This window comes from Scyliorhinus canicula, chromosome 15, assembly GCF_902713615.1.
Source record: "Scyliorhinus canicula chromosome 15, sScyCan1.1, whole genome shotgun sequence".
Lineage (NCBI taxonomy): Eukaryota > Metazoa > Chordata > Chondrichthyes > Carcharhiniformes > Scyliorhinidae > Scyliorhinus > Scyliorhinus canicula.
This window is the reverse complement of record NC_052160.1, coordinates 71,825,325-71,846,599: the sequence shown is the minus strand read 5'-3', so window position 1 is coordinate 71,846,599 and position 21,275 is coordinate 71,825,325. Positions and strand designations below refer to the sequence as shown.

General features: G+C 45.2%; 1 protein-coding gene across 2 annotated transcripts in view; it reads right to left on the bottom strand.

Annotated features, from left to right (window-relative positions):
• Positions 1 to 16,024, bottom strand: part of LOC119977973 (E3 ubiquitin-protein ligase MGRN1-like) — a 240,884-nt gene extending 224,860 nt beyond the window's left edge. For both annotated transcript variants that reach the window (XM_038819223.1, XM_038819221.1), the window contains exon 1: positions 15,607 to 16,024. In XM_038819223.1, coding sequence (XP_038675151.1) covers positions 15,607 to 15,694 — 88 coding nt within the window. In that variant the 5' untranslated portion in view covers positions 15,695 to 16,024. The remainder of the gene's footprint in view (positions 1 to 15,606) is intronic.
• Between the last annotated feature and the right edge of the window lie 5,251 nt (positions 16,025 to 21,275).

The following is a 21,275-nucleotide window of genomic DNA, read 5'->3' as shown; positions in this document are numbered from 1 at the left end:
CACGAAGTACAGTCAGAATTTATAATGGGGAACAAAAATGGTTGGCCAACTAAATAGATACTTTGTCCTCATGTCTTCATACATGAGGACACAAATAACATACCAGAAATGTTGGGGAACGCAGGGTTTAGTGAGAGGGAGGAACTGAAGGAAATAAGTATTAATGGGAAATGAGAAATTGATGAGATTGAAGGCTGATAAATCCCCAGGGCCTGATCATCTACATCCCAGAGTTCTTAAGGAAGTGGCCCTAGAAATAGTGGATGTATTGATGGTCATTTTCCAAGATACTATAGACTCTGGAACAGTTCCTACAGATTGGAGGGCAGTTAATGTAACCGCACTATTTAAAAAGGAAGGTAGAGAGAAAACAGGGAACTATAGACCAGTCAGCCTGATGTGGGTAGTCGGAAAATGCAAGAGTCCTTTATAAAATATTTAATAGTAGAGCATTTGAAAACAGTGGCAGGATCGGACAGTCAGCATTTAAGAAAGAGAAATCAGGCTCAACAAATGTATTGGAATTCTTCGAGGATGTAAGGAGTAGAGTTGATTAGGAGGATGCAGTGGATGTGGTTTATCTGGACTTTCAGAATGCTTTTGAGAAGGTCTCACATGAGAGATTAGGGTGTAAAATTAAAGCATATAGGATTGAGATGGATAGAAAACTGGTTGGTAGACGAGGAAAAAGAAGTAGGAATAAACTGACCTTCTTCCAAATGGCAGACAATGACTAGTGGGGTAGCACCACAATCAGTGCTAGGATCTCAACTATTCACAATGTATGTTAATGATTTAGATGAGGGAACTAAATGTGATATCTCTAAATTTACAGATGACACAAAGCTGGGTGGGAGAGTGACCTGTGAGGAGAGATGCTCCAACATGATTTGGACAAGTTGAGCGAGTGGGCAAATGCTTGGCAGATGCAGTGCATTGTGGACATTGTGAGGTTATCCATTTTGATGGTAAAAAAACAGAAAGGCAGGATATTATCTGAATGACTATAGACTGAGAGAGGGGAATGTGCAACAAGACCTGGGTGTCTTGGTACACCAATCGCTGAAGTAGGCATGCAGATAGTGAAGACGGCAAATTATATGATGGCCTTCACACGAGAGGATGTCTTGCTGCAATTATACAGTGCCTTGGTAAGACCACAACTGGAATATTTTGTGCATTTTTTGTCTCCTTATCAGAGCAAGGATGCTCTTGCTGTGGATGGAGTGCAAATAAAGTTTACCAGACTGATTCCTGGGATTGCGGGACTGATTTATGAGGAGAGGCTAAATCGGTTAGGATTATATTCACTGGAGTTTAGAAGAATGAGTGAGGGATCTCACAAAAACCTATCAAATTCTAACAGGATTAGACAGGGTAGATGCAAGGAGGATGTTCCCAATGGTGAGGGAGTCCAGAACTCGGGGTCACAGTCTAGGGATATGGGTGGACCATTAGGACTGAGCTGAGAAATCTCTTCACCCAGGGAGTGGCGAGCCTTTATTCTCTACCACAGTGGTAGAATTCTCTACCACAGAACGCAGTTGAGACCAAAGCATTGTATGTTTTCAAGAAGAAGTTAGATATATCACTTGGGGCTCAAGGGATCAAAGGACACAGGGGGAAAGTGGGAACAGGTTACTGAGTTGGATGATCAGCCATGGTCGTAATGAATGGCGGAGCAGGATTGAAGTGCCAAATGGCCTACTCCTGCTTTCTATATTTCTATGTTGCGCCTTGATGTCATCCTTTGAAGGCATGGGGTCAGCTTCCACACAGAGACAGGCAACACCCAACTGTACCTTTCCCATCACTCCGTTCAACCTGCACACTGCACCGGTACGGTCTAACTGCTCGTCCAACATCCAGTCTTGCATGAACTACAAATTCCTCCAACTCAATATTGGCAAGACCAAAGCCATCACAAACTCAATACATTCAACATGGATTTCATCCCATTCTTCAACCATGACTCAAGTTAAATCATACAGTTGGCAACCTGGTCACCCAATTCAATCCAGAGGTGAACTAGCCCTGTATCTTCATCATCACAAAACTTCCCACTACACCTATGCCTCTACAACAGTCCATCGGCAACACATTTTGATGCTCGTTACCTTCAGACAAGTATTCCATAAGTCTCCTGACTGACTGACCCCCCCATCTTCCGCATTTTAAACTTCAGCTTACCTACAACTCTGCCATTGGAATCCTATCCTGCACAGTGACATACTCAATCTTCTCTCCTGCCCTCATTGACCTAGGCTCCAAGTACCTCAATTTAAAGTTCTCGTCCCCATGTTTAAGTTTCTTCGTGGCCTCACTCTCCATATCTTTGCAACTTCCTGTAACCTTACTTTGACTCCTATCCCACAACATTCTGCTCCTCTTCCTCTTGTCCAAATCTTATCTCTTAATCCCTTCATTGGTGGCTACGCCTTCGACTGTGTTACGCCAACTGGCCTGTTTCTGTGCTGTGTAATTCTATGTATGTTAACCTGCCACTGAACCCCATCTTCTCTTCACTCCCTCACCTCCTTTAACATTCACTATAAAATGCACCTTTTTGACTCAGGCTTTGGCCAAGCTTCCCAATTTCTCTTTTGGCTCAACATCTATTTTTGTCTGATTGAGCCTTGAATTTATGCCAAACCTTCAACAAAAAATAGATGCTGTAAAGTCTAGTAGGAATGCATTATGCTTTAAATTTACAGGGAAATTCAGAATGTGAACTAGTTACATCATTGTAACTACACATTACACTGATTTGTGGTAAAGCTGAATGCCACTGGAATCTGAGGTTTGGTATTTCTTGGTCCACATGGTAAAATCCCACATCATTAGTAGATGGGACAGAATCTGCAATTAATGTCCCAGCTGGAGCTGCTGTATTGAGATTTACAGATTTGGTTTATGGAAGGAGGGATGAAGGGGGCACAGATCCAATAAAACATTACTTGTCACATTTTCCAAAAATGTATCAAGAAATACTTAAAACATCACGGAGCAGATCTTAGAATCTCTTTCGCTATTCTTCAATGCCAACCCCTTTTTTCAACAATATAAATCTTCATCTCACCACAAGAAACAATATACTAGGTCTATTATTTCATAACAGTAATAGTTTGGACTTGTATGTAGGGGTTACAATCAAGACAATTGCAGATGAAACAAAAATTGGTAGGCTGGTAAATAGTGAGGAGGATAGTCGTACACTGCAGGAGGATATCAACGGCATATCGTTAGGGAGAAGGTATTAAATAAACTAATTGGATTAAAGGCAGATAAACCTCCGGGACCTGATGGCCTGTACCCTAGGGTATTAATAGAGGTGGCAGCAGAGATAATGGATGCATTGATTATGATATTTCAAAACTATCTGGATTCTGGAATGGTCCTGGTGGATTGGATACACATTAACGTGACTCCCCTATTCAAAAAGGGAGGGGGCAAAAAGTGGGATACTATAGTGGGATACAATGTGAACTCGCCAACATGGAGGGCATTTAAAAGTTTATTGGATAAGCATATGGATGATAATGGCATAGTGTAGGTTAGATGGCCTTTAGTTTTTGACTTCCCATGTCGGTGCAACATCGTGGGCCGAAGGGCCTGTACTGCGCTGTATCGTTCTATGTTCTATGTTCTATAGACCGGTTAGTTTGGTCACTTTACGGGGAAGTTGCTGGAATCAATTATTAAGAAGGTGAAGGAAACTGGCTATATCTGATAGGAAACAGGGTAATCGATTTAGCTATTTTAATGCAAATACTAAAGCCCAGTTTAAAATCCATTTTAAAATAGATTTCATCATATAACTTCAAGCATTACTTAGATTACAAATACACACCGCTTGCAGAATTTGCAGAGGCAAAACACAGAATCTGAAACATTCAATAAAGCTAGCTAAAGCTTATACAACATTTTACTGATATCAGAAACTGACCATTGTTCTAATAGCAAAAGCTATGCAGCCATACCGAAGGTCGCCATGACTACATGAACACACCATTGTTCAGAATTCAGATAAAAGCAGTCAGCAATAAACCAGTGAAAACCAGAATTGATTAAAAGGATATATCACATTCCAATACACACAAACATCTACAAATGTAACACATCCGAATATATGTTGCACATTGACGATTAACAACCAACCATCCAATCAAATCATTTGAGACCCATCCAAGTCAACCAGCACATTGCAGAGGTAGGAACAGATGGAGTCAGACTGATAACATTCTCCTTAAACATAGAGGTTCGGGAAGTCATTTTCTATCCAGGATCACTCTATACTTTTCACTTAACTGCTCGTTATCCTTATTTCGTATTTTCATTTTTCCACTCTAACTCTTGAAGTTCGCGCAAGCTGATTTGCTTTAAGCAAAGAACCGTTGCTGTATTTTTGAAAGTTAAATCTATTGTAAACCACAAAGCCAATTATTTCTCCTAAAGTCTTTTGCTGGCAAGGGCTCTTTGAGAACATCTGATTTGGAACCACAAGAAGATCTTAGTCTCTCAATGATAATCAAAAGACACAATAAAAGATTTTTATTTTGCATCCGAGAAGTGTAACTTAAATTCTACTGAGTTTTGAAGTGTATACGAGACTACACTTAAACCGCACAGTAGATTCCTACAGAAGGTGATGACTGAAGATTTGGAAAGCATGATTCTATGGAGGGCAAGTCATGCTTGACAAATTTGCAAGAGCTCTGAGGATGTAACCAGCAAGGCAGATAATGGGGAACCTGAGGATGTGTTATATCTAGACTTTCAGAAGGCGTTTGACAAGGTGCCGCATAAAAATCTGATCTAGAAGGTATGGTTGCAGGGGATTGAATTGAGGATTGGTTAACTGACAGAAAGCAGAGGGTCGGTCCTCAGGCCTCAACTGTTTGCAATCTATATAAATGATCCAGAAGCAGGGACAGAATGTAACAGCAAAATTGGCAGCTGATGTTGAAAAGGGTGTGAAAGCAGGCCGTGAAGAGGAGTTATAGAGTTTAAAGACAGATATAGAGTAGGAGAATCGGCCAAAATTTGGCAGATGGAGTTTAATGTGGATAAGTGTGAGGTTATCCATTTTGGGCGAAAAAATAGAAAGGCAAATTAACTAAATGGAAAGCAGATTCAAAATGCGCCTGGGCAGAGGGAACTGGATGTCTTTGTTCCTGACTCGCAGAAAGTCTGTATTCAGGTTCAGCATGCAATAAAGACAAATTGAATTTTAGCGTTCATTGCAAAGGGACTGGAGTACAAATGTAGAGAAGCGTTGTTGCAATTGTATAGGGTGTTGCTGAGACCACATCTGCAGTATTGTGTCCAGTGTTGGTCTCCTTCTTTGAGGAAGGATGTGGTGGTGTTGGAGGCAGTTCAGAGGTGATTGATTCCGGGGATGAAATGGTTGACGCAAGAGGAGAGCTGGAACAGTTTGGGCTCATATTCGCCAGAGTTTAGAAGAATGAGAGGGGATCTGATCAAGGTATATAAAATTCTAAGAGGGACTGATATAGTAAACATAAACCAAATGTGCCTCCATGTGGGCAGTCTTGAATGAGTTGTCACAGATATAGATTGAGAGGCAGTAGATTTCATAGAATTTACAGTGCAGAAGGAGGCCATTCAGCCCATCGAGTCTGAACCGGCTCTTGGAAAGAGCACCCTACCCAAGGTCAACACCTCCACCCTATCCCCATAGCCCAGTAACCCCACCCAACACCAAGGGCAATTTTGGACACTAAGGGCAATTTAGCATGGCCAATCCACCTAACCTGCACATCTTTGGACTGTGGGAGGAAACCGGAGCACCCGGAGGAACCCCATGCACACACGGGGAGGATGTGCAGACTCCGCACAGACAGTGACCCAAGCCGGAATCGAACCTGGGACCCTGGAGCTGTGAAGCAATTGGGCTATCCACAATGCTACCGTGCTGCCTCAGATTTAAAACTGTGAGGAGGAACTACTTCTCTCAGGATGAATGTGTGGCTTGAGAGATGGTGCAGGAGGGAAGGGTTCAGATTTTTGGGACATTGGGACCGGTTCTGGGGGTCTACTCGGCTATCTGGTCCAGAACGGAGTTCTGGGGCGCGGTTCCGACCGCATGCACCCCATCATGGAGCTTCCCCTCCCTCACTGCCCCAAGGCCCTCAAACGCTGCCTGGGGTTCTTCTCGTACTACGCCCAGTGGTTCCCGAATTATGTGGACAAGGACCGCCCACTCATTCAGTCCACCCACTTTCCCCTGACGGCCGAGGCGCAACAGGTCTTCGCCCGTATCAGAGCCAATATAGCCAAGGCTGGGATGCATGCAGTAGACGAGACACTGCCCTTTCAAGTAGAGAGCGACGAATCGGACGTCGCCCTAGCTACCACCCTCAATCAGGCAGGCAGACCCGTGGCATTCTTTTCCCGCAGCCTTCAAGCATCAGAAATTCGGCACTCATCCGTCGAAAAAGAGGCCCAACCTATCGTTGAAGCTGTGCGGCTTTGGAGTAATTACCTGGCCGGCAGGAGATTCACTCTCCTCACTGACCAACGGTCGGTAGCCTTCATGTTCAATAACACACAGCGGGGCAAGATCAAAAACGCTAATATCTTGCGGTGGAGGACCGCGCTCTCCACCTACAATTATGAGATTTTGTATCGCCCCAGCAAACTCAACAAGCCCCCAGATGCCCTATCCCGAGGTACATGTGCCAGCGCACAAGTAGATCGACTCCGGGTTCTGCACGACAACCTTTGTCACCAGGGAGTCACACGGTTGTACCACTTCATTGAGGCACAAAATCTGCCCTACTCCGTCGAGGAAGTACGGACAATCACAAGGGACTGCCAGGTCTGTGCGGAGTGCAAGCCGCACTTCTACCAGCCGGACCGTGCGCGCCTGGTGAAGGCCTCCCGCCCCTTTGAACGCCTCAGCGTGGATTTCAATAGGCCCCTCCCCTCCACCGACTGAAACACGTATATTCTCAGTGTGGTCGGTGAGTACGCCAGGTTCCGCTTCGCCATCCCATGCCCCGATATGACGTCTGCCACCGTCATCAAAGCCCTAAACACTGTAATCGCTCTGTTCGGTTTCCCCGCCTATATCCACAGTGACAGGGGATCCTCATTCATGAGCGATGAGCTGCGTCAGTTCCTGCTCAGCAGGGGTATCGCCTCCAGCAGGACGACCAGCTATAACCCTCGGAGAAACGGGCAAGTAGAGAGGGAGAACGGGACAGTATGGAGGGCCGTCCAACTGGCCCTACGGTTCAGGAATCTCCCAGCCTCTCGCTGGCAGGAGGTCCTCCCTGATGCACTCCACTCCGTTCAGTCACTGCTGTGCACCGGTACTAACAACACACCCCATGAACATCTTTTAGCCTTCCCCAGGAAATCCACATCTGGGGTGTCGCTCCCGACTTGGCTCGCAGCTCCAGGACCAGTCCTGCTCCGTAGGCACGTCCGACTCCACAAGGCGAACCCGTTGGTGGAAAGGGTGCAATTGCTCCATGCCAACCCCCAGTGTGCCTACGTGGCGTACCCCGACGGCCGCCAAGATACTGTCTCCCTCAGGGACCTGGCACCAGCAGGTTCCACACACACCCACCTCTCTGGGCCGGCGCCCCCCTCCCCTCCCCCGGCGCTCCGAGCATTAACCCCACCAGAACCATCCGTCCTTCCCCTGCCCACGCCCGAGGATGAAGAGGATTTTGGCACGCTCCCAGAGTCACCGAACATCAGGGCAGCACCGATATCGCCGACACCACTACGTCGCTCTCAGCGGAACATTAAGGCACCGAACCGGTTAAATCTCTAACTGGCACCAGACTTTAAAAGACATTTTTTTTGATCAAACACTGTAAATATTAACTCATTGTTGTATATAGTTCTCCACCAACCCCGCCGGACTCAATTTTAATAGGGGGTGAATGTGGTAAACCACTGTTGCACCTGTATTAGGTGATGTACGGTAGTACCTGTACTACATGGTCGTGCCTGCCTGCTGTATAAATATGCGTGTACTCCAGCTAGCAGCCATTTAACCAGCTACTGTGGGAGGCCACACATCTTATAGCAATAAAGCCTCTGTTGGATTCAACTATCGTCTTTGTCCAATTGATCGTGCCTCAATTTGAACTGCAAGATAAATTTTAAAGTGCACTGTTTGGGACGTTTCTGATAAATGATATGGGGCTGTGCAACTCTAAAGTTACACTGAGCAAAACTAAAGAATTAAAAAGCTAACTAGAAAATGCAAATTGAAGAGTAGTTCAATTCTGGCCTCGGGTGACTGTGTGCAGTTTGCACTTTCTCCCCTTGTCCGCGTGGGTTTCCTCCGGGTGCTCCAGTTTCCTTCCACAGTCCAAAATTGTGCAGATTAGGTGGATTGGCCATGCTAAAGTGCCCCTTAGTGTCCAAAAGGTTTGGTGGAGTTACTGGGTTACAGGGATAGGGTAGGGGCCTGACCCTAGGTAGGGTGCTCTTTCAGAGAGTTAGTGCAGACTCATGGGCCAAATGGCCTCCTTCTGCGCTGTAGGGATTCTATTCTGTTCTTAGTGATGGAAACTAGAGCCTGAAGAGAAGGCAGATTAAAAAATAAATATTTTATTGTTTACTTCTAAGATAGCCGACTTTTAAAATACATATAACACATTTCATCAATTTTACAGTATCTCAGCAGCTGTCATGTGGTTCTGCTTACATTGAGCTGGAAAACAGGCTGCGTTTATGGCCCCAAACCACATTTTAAAAAAACATGGATGCAGCACATCCACCTGCTCCTTGGGAGTGGGCTCGAAGTGGGGGAGCATGCCAAGTCTGCTAAGCGTACATCACGTGTATCATACAGCACAGAAGATGGGCTTGGGCAAGCAAGTAAAACCCCAGTCAAGCACTTTTCTTTTTGAAATAGAATCCACAATGAAAGAATAAATGTGAAACACCCAAAAAAAATGCAAAAAAAAGGTCTAATAAACAGAAAGCCAAAATGCTATGGATAGCAAGGACCAATTATGCATGGACAAACTCGGTGGTTGAAAGACGAATAAAAGCAATCCACTTCTACAGCGGAGGGAGGAAAATTTAAAATACAAAACACTAATGAAATGAAATGAAAATTGCTTATTGTCACGAGTAGGCTTCAATGAAGTTACTGTGAAAAGCCCCTAGTCGCCACATTCCGGCGCCTGTCCGGGGAGGCTGGTACGGGAATTGAACCGTGCTGCTGGTCTGCTTTAAAAGCCAGCGATTTAGCCGAGTGAGCTAAACCAGCCCCTACAGCAAAATTATAAAAATGTAAATTAATTAAGATCCCACTGATAATGCCACTTGGTTGTATATGCATATTGTAGGATTAGAAACCTTTGCGCAATAGGGCAGAGGTTTCTTTTGTAAAAGGCTTTAAAAAAAGGAATTAAAACTGCTGTATTTGTAACACTATAATGTTGCTCCTGGCTTTGGGGATAGGGCCACACTGTTGCCAATTTAGTGGAATATAATAATGTTACTCTTTAGAGTCGCCAATATGATACTGAGGCTCTTTTTATGATATGATGTTATGTCCCAACAGCTTCGCCAATACTGTGGGTGTTTCTATTTCTCTTCCTGAACCACAAGGCTTTCCCCGTATATCAGTCAAGTGACCACACAACCAGTTAGTCAGTTCAAGTTCAAAGATAGTTTATTTAAACACAGGGTTACTTCGACATGCAAGCACAATATACTACAAGTTAAACTACACCTATCAACTACATTAACCTTTATTTAACTTCAGGCAACCGGCACTGTGCAAGTGGATATGGCCTTTATCTTGATCACGTGGCTGGTTTGAAGAAGTGGCTCTGCCCCTGCTGGGCTCATCCGTCAGGTAGTGATCTTTGGTCTTGATCTTGGCTTTCTTGTCACTATGCTGCAATTGGACTGGAAGGCCGGATTAAACAGGCTGGCACAGGCCGGGTCCAAAAGAGACTGAACACATGGCTGTGTCCCTTTTTATCCTTCCGAGTTTCACGCTCTTTGGGGCGGTCCTTAATCTTGAACCCAATAATTTGACAGGCTTCGATCACTGCCTTTGATTTTTGCCAATAAAGAGGCGGGTGCCTTGGTGGCTGGGCGGGTCCTTAGCGGTCATTGACCTTGTCAGTTGGACTCTCTGAGTAAAGGGAGTGGTGCCGATCAGTCTGTGGCTGTACCGGTTTCTTGATTGGAGTCCTATTGTTCTGGGGAACAGGCCACTAAAATGCAAACAAGCCGGGGTTTCGATCAGGTCTAGCTACCTGCATTTCAAATACACAGAAGCTCTGTATCTGTCTGAATCCTGGGTTGGCCATAATCCCATGGTCCTTTGCAGGTGGCCATCTTAGATGGCTACAACATGACCTGACACAAAAACTACTGGCTAGATTGCAAGCATAAAGGTGACAGCACCACGGCTATGTTTATCAATTCTGATATGATTATGTGAGGAATGTTATTTTTAGTATTATGCCCACGAGTTACTGATAAAAACTGCTGGTAGTTTCACTGGTTCCTGCCCTCATTAAGCGGTAGGTATTTATTGGCTGTAGTTTTTAAATGTGCTTACTGCATGGGCATTGGTAGATTCCCCAATTGTCCAGCTTGTAAGCCAATCAGGTTCAAGTGCATGCGCGGTTATGTAAGAAAAATAGAAAATACTGGAAATACTTTAATGTTTGACATCTTATCCAGAATTATTCTTACTCGTCAGAGCGGAAGCAGTACATGAAGAGACACATTTCCTCCACAGCTTTTTTCAAACCAGCAGATCATGGTGTGGGTTATTTCCATTGCAAAGAGTCTTACGTGAATTACTGGACTCAAACTTCCTACCAGGAAGCCCATCCAGATGCAATGGGAGCTCCCCGCACCCCCCCCCCCCCCCCCCCCCCCCCCCCCGCCCCCTGCATTTCCAAATATGATGCTGGATACCAACCCAGTATTCAGAGACCTTCACTTGCTGTGACTCACCAAAAGCTGAGGAAATTAGTTAACAAAATATCCCATTTAAATATCAAGCACAGCTAGAAATGCTGACTGCAACTTTGTACTAATAATTCCATTTAAAATGTACAGTTCTGACACGTTATACATGCTTTCAATGACTATGGTATCCTTCCTAGCATTTATGATTATTTTTCATTTATCTGCTTTATCTTCTGACGATATTGATTCCTAGTCAGGTCTGGTTCCAAGGGTGCCAAACTATCCTCACATACATGCATTTCAGTCGGAGGCACTGGAGAGCGATGAAGAGGCGAAGACCTGAATGATTTTCTCATCCCTGAAAGCAACAGAAACTCAAACATCACCACTGCCTCCAACATAGCAAAGTCTCAATCACCATCCATTGAAACCAGCTAATTAAGCAGAGCCGAGGGTGAAACCTAGGATTTATCTGGTCTGTGGAACTCAGGGGTACATCATAAATGCATTTTAGCACTTCAAAATTCATTACAAGTTCAAAATCATCAAACCTTTCTTCCATAACAAGGGCATACCTTAATGACTAGTTGATCATGTTGAGTCTGAGGTACCAGTGTTTAGGAGTACACACACACACACTTCACTTTCTCTTATAAATTTAGAGTACCCAATTCTTTCTTTTTCCAATTAAGGGGCAGTTTACCGTGGCCAATTCACCAAGCCTGCACATCTTTGGGTTGTGGGGTTGAGACCCACACAAACACAGGGAGTATGTGCAAACTCCACACGGACAGTGACCCAGGGCCAGGATCGAACCCAGGTCCTCAGCGCCGTGAGGCAGCAGTGCTAACCACTGCACGCCCCACACTTCACTTTATCAATCAAAACTTGCTTGCGTACTCAATTACATTTATATGCAATGAATACAAAATATTCCCCCATCTACTCAGTACTACAACTTGCAGGTATACACAATCTTTTAAGACGGGAAAATGTCTCAAGTTCCGTAACAGAGGAAGCAGGAGAAAAATGGACACTGACCCAGAGAAAAATTAAAAGAGAGGACTAAACATTTGGTTGAAGAGGTGCATTTTAGGAAGAAGGACGTGGCAGAGGAGATTAGGGAGACAACCAATAATGATGACTTGGGTGGCTGAAGGCATAGCTGCAAATGTTGGGGGAGATGGTGGGAGAGAGTAAGAGATACCCAAGAGGTTGGAGTCAGATGAATGGATTATTGGTTGGCAGCAAGGGTTGCAGGGTGGAGAAACTTATCAGAGAAAGGAAGGAGAGAGACAAAAGGAGACAAACATGAGAAGAAAATATTTATGTCCGATGCATCATAAGACCATACGACACAAGAGCAGAATTTGGTCATTCGGCCCATCGAGTCTGCTCCACCATTCAATCATGGCTGTTATGTTTGTCATCTCCATTCTCCCCAAAACCCCTTTTTAATCAAGAACCTATCTATCTCTGTCTGAAAGACACTCAGTGACTTGCCCTCCACAGCCTTCTGCAGCAATAAATTCCACAGATTCACCACCCTCTTGCTGAAGAAATTCCTCATCTCTGTTTTCAAGGATCATCCCTTCAGTCTGAGGCTGTGCTCTCGGTTCTAGTTTCTCCTACTAGTGGAAACAAATTCTCCACGTCCACTCTATCTAGGCCTCTCAGCATACTGTAAGTTTCAATAAGATCCCCTCCTCATCCTTCTAAACTCCATTGGGTACAGACCCAGAGTCCTCAACTACTCCTCATATGACAAGTCCTTCATTCTGGGAATCATTCTTGTGAACCTCCTCTGGACCCTCTCCAAGGCCAACAGATCCTTACTAAGATACGGGGCCCAAAACTGTTCACAATATTCCAAATGGGGGTCTGACCAGAGTCTTCAACAGTATGCTAACATTGCATTTGCCTTCCTAACTGCCAACTGAGCCTGCATATTAACCTTAAGAGAATCCTGAACTAGAGAATCCCAAGTCTCCATGTGCTTCTGATTTCCAAAGCCCTTTCCCTTTTAGAAAAAAACTATGCCTTTTGTTTTCGACCAAAGTGCATAACCTCACGCTTTTCTACATTGTATTCCATCTGCCACTTCTTTGCTCACTCTCCTAGCCTGTCCGGGTCCTTCTGCAGCCTCTCTGCTTCCTCAACACAACCTGTACCTCTACATAACTTTGTATCATCTGCAAACTTAGCAGCAGTGCCCTCAGTTTTGTCTTCCAGATCATAAATGTATATGATGAATATACACAGCATCAAGACATGCCAGAATTAGTACGGGTTTGTATACCAATATCAGCTCAAGTTTGTGGAGGATGTATGGTCAATCCAGAGAGTGAGAGTACTCAAGTCTATGAGATGCTAAAAAGCATGTACAAGCATTTCAAAGTAAGTGGGCTGATGCAAGAAATGTTTTGGAGATGGAAGGAAGTAATTATCATGATGGAGAGCACTTGGGATCAGAAGATCAGAGAAAATAGGTCATAAGTTACCAGTTCTTATTTGAGATTTTGTTGTGCTTAACCAAAATTGTATCAACCCTTGCAGCAATATCTAAAACATGTTTACAGATGCGAGATACGAATGAATATTATTTTCCAGATACCAGGTATAAAATTAATGTAGATAAATGACGTGTCATGTATAGACACTAACTTTAAAGTTAACTCTACTTTCTGCATTTACACAACTGCCAAAAGCACTATTCAAGGTTCCATTCAGTTAACTGACCATCACTTTATTAAGGGTATATCTGAGAAGTGGTATTTTCAACAGCACCTTCAAAAATTGCTGCCAGTATTGTCATTAAATCCAGTCAGGATTCTGCACCCTGTTATGCTGGTTTAAAGGCAATTATTTCAATAACCTGAACAGGATACTAAGTCACCAGAATGATCAGCAAAATCCCCACACAGAATTGGGGTTAAGACTGCACAGTCTTATTCAGAGTGATCATATTTAAAATCTCTATCCAGAAGGATCAAAAATGAAAAATATGATTTGGTCACTAACACAGGAACATTAAGAAGAAAATTTTGTGGATACTGGAGCAATGCAATTGCTGAAATAACCAAATTCGATATCAATCCCAACTGAGCCAATACAAAATAAACAGTGAATAAGAAGTAAGAAATATGAGAGGTAGGCCATATGGCCTGTCCAGCCTGCTCCACTAGTCAATACAAACATAACTGATCTCCTAACTCAACTCCACTTTGATACCTAGTCCCCAAAACACTCCATCCCTATATCTGAAACTGCATCTAGAACAGAGAATATAGAACATAGAAAATACAGTGCAGAAGGAGGCCATTCGGCCCATCGAGTCTGCACCGACCCACTTAAACCCTCACTTCCCCCCTATCCCCGTAACCAAATAACCCCTCCTAACCTTTTTGGTCACTAAGGGCAATTTATCATGGCCAATCCATCTAACCTGCACATCTTTGGACTGTGGCAGGAAACCGGAGCACCTGGGGGAAACCCACGCAGACACGGGGAGAACTTGCAGACGCCGCACAGATAGTGACCCAAGCCAGGAATTGAACCTGGAACCCTGGCACTGTGAGGCACAGTGCTATCCACTTGTGCTGCCCACAGCCTTGTATATTCAACTATGGAATAAACACAACTCTCTGGGGTAGACAATTTCAAAGGTTCACAACCATCCGAGTGAAGACATTTCTCCTCATCTCAGCGCTAAATGATTTACTCCTGAAACTATGCCCATTGTGTTCCAGATTCCCCCAGCCAGGCTTCTGATGGCAGGTCACAGAACTGAAATGTTAACTTTACTTTTCGCCCCACAGATGCTGGCAAACCTGCTGCTTATTTCATTATTTCCAGCATCTACATTGTGTTCTTTCAGTATCAACCCTACTAAACCCGTATGCTTCAATAACATCACCTCTCAATCTTCTAAACTCCAGAGTACAGACCCAATTTGCTCAGCTTCTCATCACAAAGCACAGCACACTGACCCCAGGAACCATTTGTGTGAACCATTGCTGTACTGCCTCCAATGCAAGAAGATCCTTCCTTAGATAGGGAGACATAAAACAGCACACAGTATTACAGAATAAAAGCAAAATATTGCAGATGCCAGAAATCTGAAATTAAAACAGAAATACTCAGGTCTGGCAGCATCTGTTGAGAGGGGAACAGAGTTCACATCAGGAATGAAGCCAGATTTGGAGGTGCTGTCTCACCAAAGCCCTCCACAATTGCAGCAAGACATATTTGTTCCTGCACTTCAACTGCCTTGACCTAAAGACTAACATGCCATTTGCCTTCCGAATTGCTTGCTGTGCCTGCACACTAACTTTGTCCTCTTATACAGGTACATCCAAGTCCCTCTGTATATCATCCCTTGCACATTCCACACCTTTCTGCTTCTCTATTCTTGTTATCAAATTGAATAACCTCATACTGACCCCATACTATACTCCATCTGTCACTTGGTAGCCATCTGCCTCTATCCAACCACTCAAACGTAATTTCTCAAGCAAAAATATTAAATGACATGCTGGGGAGAGAGACATGTCTGCTGCCTCTTTGGAAATGCTCGCACAGGTTCACACGCACAGACAGATGGTAATGGATCATTCGGGGTGATTCCGATTGGGATGGGGCGATAGATGGTCCCCAGGCGGGTGGTGCCCTTACCGGATTTCGGTGGGTATCTGTAGGCCGAGTTGGCCTGGATGTCGATGTCCTCGACTCCTGCGATTCTCCGGCTGAGCACCGAGCCCATGATGACCCTGTGAGTGAAGCCCTGGGCGAGGGTGGTGGCCTGCAGGCAGGCAAGAAGAGTAAAGGCCGAGCCAAACCGGGCCGGCCAGGGGTGAAGCCTTTCCCTCTCGCACACAGGCCCCCGCCGCCGCTTCAATCCTCACAAACCCACACTCTAATAAAACTGTCCCGAGGAGGCCGCTCCCTCTTCAAAAACACCAAGCCCTCGTCAAACAAAGACTAATTCATCTTCCCAGGGTGAAAAAAACCCAACAAAAGAACATTTTCTGTTCCGTCATAAAACCGTCGCAAACTTTCTCAGCCGGAAGTCCCTCTCCGGAGGGTGAGCACGCGGGGTCCTACGGGAATTGCAGTTCCGCCGTGGGCTCCTATGGGGATTGAGTTTGCAGCGCAAGTACATATGGGAGCTGTAGTTCCTGCCCGCGATTTGTGACCACCCCCCCCCCCCCGGGGGCCCGGCCTCCACCGGAAAAGACTTCAACCTCCAGGATGCACTGCAGCCCTCCACGTCCTGTTCCTGCGAACAAGGCTGTATGTTCCCAGCCCCTGCCGGATTGTAGTTCTCTGGGTGTCCTCCAGCAGCTCAACCTTCCTTTTATCTGAGCCGTCGCATTTTGCTAGTCAGATTAAGCTGATTAAGGGTTGACAGGAGCTCACAACTCCTCTGACCGGATGCTGTAGCAACACATCCAGTAGGAGTCACTGGAAAACACACAAAATGCCCTCATCCACGTGCCTCAGCTACTCACAGAAACTATTTGCTGAATCATTAAATGTGACTGTAAACATTTTTTTTCACAGGACCGGCTTTCTCAATGAAGGATTCATTTAAGATACCGTTTTGCTCATACTGCATTGTGTGCACTGCCACACCTTGGCCAAACTTATTTGGAAGTAAAATAAACCTTATTTTAAAAAGCTACCGAAGTAAAGTTCATAAGAAATTACAAGCGTTTCCCTATTCATCAATTTGGATAATTATTGTTCTGCTGGATTAGACTTAATTTTATTAGGCCAATAAAAAGTGAAGCTGAACCAAGAAATGGATCCAGAAGGAGGTACCAGTAATACCAGGAACAAGGTACAAGCAAGCTAAGATAAACTTATCATGATGCAAACCCATAATATTGTACATTATAAATGACAGTTAAATAGTTTATGCCCTGCAGTACACGTCATTTGTGGAAGTCCTCAAAATCATATGTTCCCTTGGGCGGCACGGTGGTGTAGTGGTTAGCACTGCTGCCTACGGCACAGGACCTGGGTTCAATCCCAGCCCCGGGTCACTGTCTTTGTGGTGTTTGCACATGCTCCCCATGCCTGCGTGGGTTTCAGCCTCACAACCCAAAAATGTGCTGGTTAGGTGGATTGGTCACCTTAATTGGAAAAACATAATTGCGTACACTAAATTTATTTTTTTAAATCATATGTTCTCTTCATGGCCAATCCACCTAACCTGCACGTCTTTAGACTGTGGGAGGAAACCAGAGGAAACCCACGCAGACACGGGAAGAATGTGCAGACTCCGCTCAGACAGTGACCCAGCAGGGAATCAAACCTGGGACCCTGGCGTTGTGAAGCCACAGTGCTATCCACTTGTGCTACCGTGCTGCCCATTAAGTAGGACGAATTTGTATTTTATTGAATGTTTTAGGAAAATAATCAAGGATCCCAATTTGTCATCAAAATAACAGTGAAGCTACTGGCACTCGTCATTATGTATGCACAATTGATTCAGCAATAATAACAACAATGTATATTTAAAACACATCTTTAATATAAATAAACATCCCAAAGCACTTCATAGCAGCAAGATAAAACAAAATTTGACACTGAGCCACATAAGGTCATATCAGTAGGTTTTAAGGAACCTCTCAAAAAGGAAAGAAAGGCAGGTAGGTAGGTAGATAAATAGGTAGGGAATTCCAGAGCTGAAGGCCTAGGCAGCTGAAGGCACAGCCATCAATGGTGGAGAGATTCAAACCGGATGCTCAAGAGGTTAGAATTAGATCCGGGTAAATATTTTGGAGGGTTGTGAGGTAGGGACGGGTGAGGTCAAGGCGAATTTGAAAACAAGAATGAGAATTTTGGGTGGCATGTTGGATGCCATTGTTTTTACTTTTATTTAGCGGCACGACAGCACAGTGGCTAGCATTGCAGCCTCACAGCACCAAGAACACGGGTTAAATTCCAGCCTTGAGTGACTGTGTGGAGTTTACACTTTCTTCCCTGTGTCTGGGTGGGTTTCCTCCGAGTGCTCCGGTTTCCTCCCACAGTCACAAAGATGTGCAGGTTAGGAGGATTGGCCATGATAAATTTCCTCTTAGTGTCCAAAGATGTGCTGGTTCACTGGGGTTATGGGGATAGGACAGGGAAGTGGGCCTAGGTACGGTGCTCGTTCAGAGGATCAGTGCAGACTCGATGGACCAAATGGCCTCCTTCTGCACTATAGGGATTCTATGAATCGTAAAATCAAGATCATGTTTGACTGGGAATAGCATAGGTCAGCGATTTCAAGGATAATGGGCTAATGAGATTTTGTGCAAGTAAGGACCTCTGCAGCAATGTTTTGATTGACCTCTAATTTATGGAAGATACAATGTTGGAGTCCAATCAAGTGTACATGATAATCGTCAAGTCTAGATGTATCAACGGCATGAATGATTTTTCTCAGCAGATAAGTTGAAGCAGAGCGGCATTGGGCAATTTTTCTTAAATGGTAATCGGAGGTCTTAGTGATAGCATGGATATTTGGTCAGATAGAGGTCTTATGGTACAGTGGGTAGGCCCCCTATGTCTGGACCAGAAGTTCCAGGTTCAAGTTTAACACCAGGACTTGTTGGCCATGGAAGGAGCGTTCATAACGCGGTTCAATGGGCTGATGATCAGCTCGGGAATCCTTCCACCACTTCCCCCACTATTCCCAAAAAGGAAACAAGTGTATGTGAAGATACGCTGAAAGGAAATATGGTCCGATGTTCATTTTGGGGTCAAATATAACACTGAGGTTGAAAACAGTCTGATACTGTTTCAGACAGTTGCCAGGGTGAGCCAAGGAAAATGTATATTTCAAAACCTTTCGATTAATACATTTCTCAACAGATGTGACTCAGATCCTCAAGGGCTATTCAAACGGCTCTCCGAATGACCAGGTCCAGTTTTCACCGAAAAGGAGCACCATGAACTACAGCCATATTAATATTATATTATGATTTCAAAAACAACATGGCAATAACATGGCTGTAATTAATATTTATAGCACACAAAACACATCGGGAATTTTCTTCCAAGTTTGTGAGACCATCAAAATCCAAAAGTCTCAAATGTCTGGCTTTCAATTATATGATACGAATGATGGCAAAATTGGAAAACCAATTTGGATTTGGGTTAAATTTCCTTGTACTCACTCTAGTTTAGTCAAGGCATAATTTACATTCAAATGCTCATTGCAACGTTTATGAGATTTTACAGGTCTCTCTGCCATAGGCATCTGCTAGTTAAAAAAGAACCGATTATATAGAACCATAGAATTTCTAGTGCATTTCGCCCATCCGGTCTGCACCAACCCTCTGAAAGAGCACCCTACCTAGGCCTGCTCCCCGCATCCCCACATGACCTTTGGACACTAAGGGGCAATTTAGCATGCCCAATCCACCTAACTTGCATATCTTTGGACTGTGTGAGTAAACCAGAGCACCCGGAGGAAACACACACAGCCAGACTCCGCACAGACAGTGACCCAAGTCGGATATCGAACCTGGGACCCTGGCGCTGTGAAGCAACAGTACTAACCACTGTGCTACCGTGCATTTCGAGATTGCTTTAGTTGGTTTCCCAGGTGATTTCCAAATATTTGGCTCTTTCCATCCCCTCCCTCGAGTGATTCTGGCCTGTTGCACTGTCAATTTGGATTTGCAATTCTTATAGTTTTATAAATGGATAACAGCAATGTAGATTGCCAGGATGCTATAAGGTCTTGTCAAATTTCTATAGTTCCAAAATCTAAGTGTCCTACAGAAGTTGAACAAAGACTATATGAAAGTGGCAATGCAATTCCAAAGGCAATGTCAGCACGTCAAAAGCTAAGCCAAGCTGTGCAGGATACACAGTACAAGGTCAAAGGAATTATATTCAGAGTAAGTTGGAAACTGAGCTGGATCAGCACCTGCCGTGTGATCACAAGCAGCAGCCGTTCCTTATACAGAGGTTGTGAAAGTGTATGCAGCAATGTTTACAACATTAGTGTGGGGGGATGAGTGCAATGATGTAGGTATTTTAGGAATCTGATGAAGGTTAGACCAGATTGAGTTGTCATAGCAAACAGCAATACTATTGCAACAGTGCGTTTCAGTTAATGTTACCACACCGTCCCTGGTTGCAAATCAACATCCAACCCGTGCAGTAACAGTCGGTTCATGTGGCCACAGCTTTCATCAAAATAACCAGCTTCGGCCCCGCCCCCTAATCTAGGCCCCACCCACCGTCCTCGTCCCGCCCAGCGTCCTGGTCCTGGTCCCGCCCCCGGCTTTCCTCATTGGTGCAGCTTCGGTGTTTACTTTCTCCATTCGAAGGCTGCCTTTTATGGTCAGATACCCACACAACTCGGCTCCTGATTGAATCCGGATTTCTGCCAATCAACATGCGTCACCCCCCCCCCATCTCGAGCTGGGAATGCCGCAGGAGGCGAGCGGAATGCCGGGAGCCCGAGTGACTAACTCACGTGTCACTCTTCACTAACCGCCACTCTGTCGCGCGATCCCCAATGGGTCAATTTGTATTAAAGTCTGTCCCGCCTCCGCCGGTCACCGAGCTGCCCCCCCAACACCCCCCCGCCCCCGGCTTTGGCGCAATTACCGGGGAAACGGCAGCCGTCACCTTGGAGCACAGGCATTCTCCTCCGGGGCATATCATAAAAAAAGTTTTGCAAAAACCTAGCAGCGAAATAGGGAGGGGAAGCGAGCATATTTCCATGACATGCAAGAGCACGATTTATCGTGTGGAGGATGGGCGAGTTGGGAAATGCGTTATTTTTAATTTTAAGTGGCTGGGAGAACGGGTGTTGGCGTCATCGCTGTCAATCAGGCCCGAGGGGCGATGCCAGGGAGACGTTAACTGTCAGTCAGTCTGAGGGGCGGAGCCTGGGAGACGTTAACTGCCAGTCAGGCCGAGCCGGCGTGGTAACGTCGAGGGCAATCCAGTGGACCCGCCGCCAATCAGACAGCGTGCTCAGGTGATGTCAACTGTCAGTCAAGTGGTGAGGGTGGGTTGCTTGGACAGGTCACAGCCCGTCGGGAGGCGGGGCCGGGCCGATATCAGTCAGGCGGAGTGGCGAGACCGCGGTGACGTTTTCCTCAGCTTGGTGGAGGAGCAAGACACATAATAATACTGTCAATCAGATGGAGGGGCGGGGACCATCAAGGCATGGCCACCAATCAGGTGGAAGTCTGCGGGTGGGCCGCCAATCAAGGTTCGCCAATCAGGCGGAGGGAGCGGGAGGATGACATTTCCTGTCAGTCGGGGGGGGGGGGGGAGACTGGAGTGACGTTACCTGTCAATCAGGCGGAGGGGGTGGGACTGGGGTG